General features: G+C 38.3%; 1 protein-coding gene across 1 annotated transcript in view; it reads left to right on the top strand.

Annotated features, from left to right (window-relative positions):
* LOC137987727 (uncharacterized) overlaps positions 1-2,415 on the top strand; it is a 4,152-nt gene extending 1,737 nt beyond the window's left edge. Inside the window, exon 2 of the mRNA XM_068833798.1 lies at positions 1-2,415. This exon is cut by the window's left edge and continues 370 nt beyond it. Coding sequence (XP_068689899.1) covers positions 1-1,037 — 1,037 coding nt within the window. The 3' untranslated portion in view covers positions 1,038-2,415.
* The last annotated feature ends 85 nt before the right edge of the window (positions 2,416-2,500 follow it).

The raw sequence follows: 2,500 nt of genomic DNA, 5'->3' as shown, positions 1-2,500 counted from the left end.
ATGTCGTACCAACTTCTTCAACATGCAGGGATGAAGTGCCAACGAAAATAATAAGAGTACACAGGTCCCTCATTAGAGAAGATATGATTGAGATCTTTCTAGATCCCTCAATATTGAAATTTAGTTTAAATGCCATCATTATAAATCAGCATGGTATTGAAGAGGCTGGACAGGGTAATGGGGTCCTAAGGGAAGTCTTTTCTTTGTTTTGGAAAGATTGTTATGAGTCACACATGTTGGGAGAGTGTGAGAGGGTTCCCTACATCAGGCATGATTTTGACAGAAAAAAGTGGGAGGCAGTCGGAAGGATACTTGTTAAGGGATATACTGATTGCCAATATTTTCCCCTTAAGATAAGCAAAGCTTTTTTCACTGGTTGCCTTTTTGGGGAGGGAAGTGTAACCTCCATGATGTTGCAAGACTCCTTCAAGCACTATGTCTCTAAATCTGAGGCTAGTGTAATAGAGGGCTGTTTGTCTGATAGCATTCAGGGTGGCAATGCAGAATTACTTGACTTTTTGTCAGCTTTTGATTGTAAACGAATAGTTACACAAGACAACCTAGTGGAAGTAATAAGAGAACTTGCCCACAAGGAAATAATTCAGAAACCTCAATATGTAGCTGATTGCTGGGGGCCTATTGTTTCCCACCTTAAGTTATATTTTCCTGATATGTTTTCTTTGCATGAACTGTATTCCTCCATACTGCCAACTAATGTCAAAGTTATTTCCCTCCTTAAAGCAACACCCCTTACAGCTGCTGAGGGGGAGACCTTAGCTCACTTAAAGAGATTTATAAGAGGTCTTGACGAGTCCAAACTTGCCACTTTTTTGAGATTTACTACAGCATCAGATGTTCTTGTTACTGATACGCTGACAATTTCTTTCACAAACAATGAAGGGTTTCAAAGACGGCCAGTTGCTCACACATGTAGCTACACGTTAGAACTACCAAGCACCTATTCAAGTTGCTGTGAGTTCAGAGAAGAGTTCATGGCTGTTTTAAATGCAGATAATTGGGAAATGACCATAGTTTAAAGACAAATTATGCTCTCATTTACATTTGTTTAACCACCCAATCTTCTGTCACTTTGTTACGTCTGGTAATAGTTGAGGTTTCATTTAAAGGAAAATTTCTCCTCAAAATAACATGTCTTTAATAATGCAACATGCAGGTCATCAGTATAGGGAAATTGATCACCAAAGATCAGATGTTCCAGATATTTCTCCCAATTAGTATTAAAAGAAATGTGTCACGAACTTTGAGGAGAATGTGCTTGTCCAGTAGTGGAACTTACAGAAATAGGTTGGATGGCACAGTTTTTATCACTTTCTACAAGCTTGTTGTATTAATCGATTGATACAACAAAAATGGTATCAAGAACATGCCTTAACACTGGTAAACAATTTATGGAAATGTTCTCAATATCACCAATGTTTAGGCACATTTTTGATTCCATTTTTTATTGTGTCAACTGCTGAAGAATGGTTTTATTAATCCGTCACGTAAACTTGCTGGAATGTGATATAAATCGATGTCAGCCACCTTGAATAAAATTGCAAGAAGTGCATTATAAAGGATTTTATGATGAGGTAACGGTTGTAAGGCTCTGCTGTCTTTGAATAATTTTGAATAATCGTTATATCTTACAACTTTGTTATTGTTGTTGAAATTAAGAGTTAGGTTAAAAGAGATCTTGTTCAATAAAATCAATGTTTGATGTTTTCAGTTGACGCCTTTGGTCTCTTATATGTCTTCATAGTAGCATACAGTCAAGGAAATCAGAAATGTCGTCAATCTAATGTTTCTAGTACCTTACGATGACTCGCAAAATAAAGATTATTTGTCAAATCATAGACACTAATATGTTTAAACAATGCAAATAAGTGATTTCTCCACTTCTGTCTTCGTCTTGCAAAGTATTGCATCGACTTTCCAAATCTGCCATCTGTTGAGAAGAAATGTGGGCACTGATCCTTGGAACTACCACCTGGTAGTCTTCCTCCTCCGCAGGGAATGGTCCTGATGGATCAAATCCATATTCATGTGCGCTATCGGTATCAAATACACTCGCCACTCCAGCATAACTAGACTGTTCATTCTCAAGCATACCAGATGTATATAACTGTAGTGGAGAACGATTTCCTTCAGAGGATAAGGGATGGCTTTGCCATTGGTTTTTGAACTCTTCTAAGCACTTGTTAATTCTGGGGATGTATGTGTAATGTAATGCAAATAAATGCAGTTCATTAAGAGGATCAAGAAGCCCTCTGTCCTCCAAGTGGGCAAATGTTCTTGCAAAGAAACAAAGTACGCCAGAATAGACATCTCTGTGTGCTCTCTCGACGCGGCAGTTGTGTACGGAACTGCCAGTTATGATGCTTCCCCTACCAACACCTCTCTGTTCTAACATGAATTGTGCCACTTTAAATTTTTCCATACCGTAGTCGCTTCGCACCCTAGATGGTAATCCGTAGCTGTTAACTCCCTTGACAAACTG

This window comes from Montipora foliosa, unplaced genomic scaffold, assembly GCF_036669935.1.
Source record: "Montipora foliosa isolate CH-2021 unplaced genomic scaffold, ASM3666993v2 scaffold_385, whole genome shotgun sequence".
Lineage (NCBI taxonomy): Eukaryota > Metazoa > Cnidaria > Anthozoa > Scleractinia > Acroporidae > Montipora > Montipora foliosa.
This window is presented reverse-complemented; position numbering and strand designations above follow the sequence as displayed.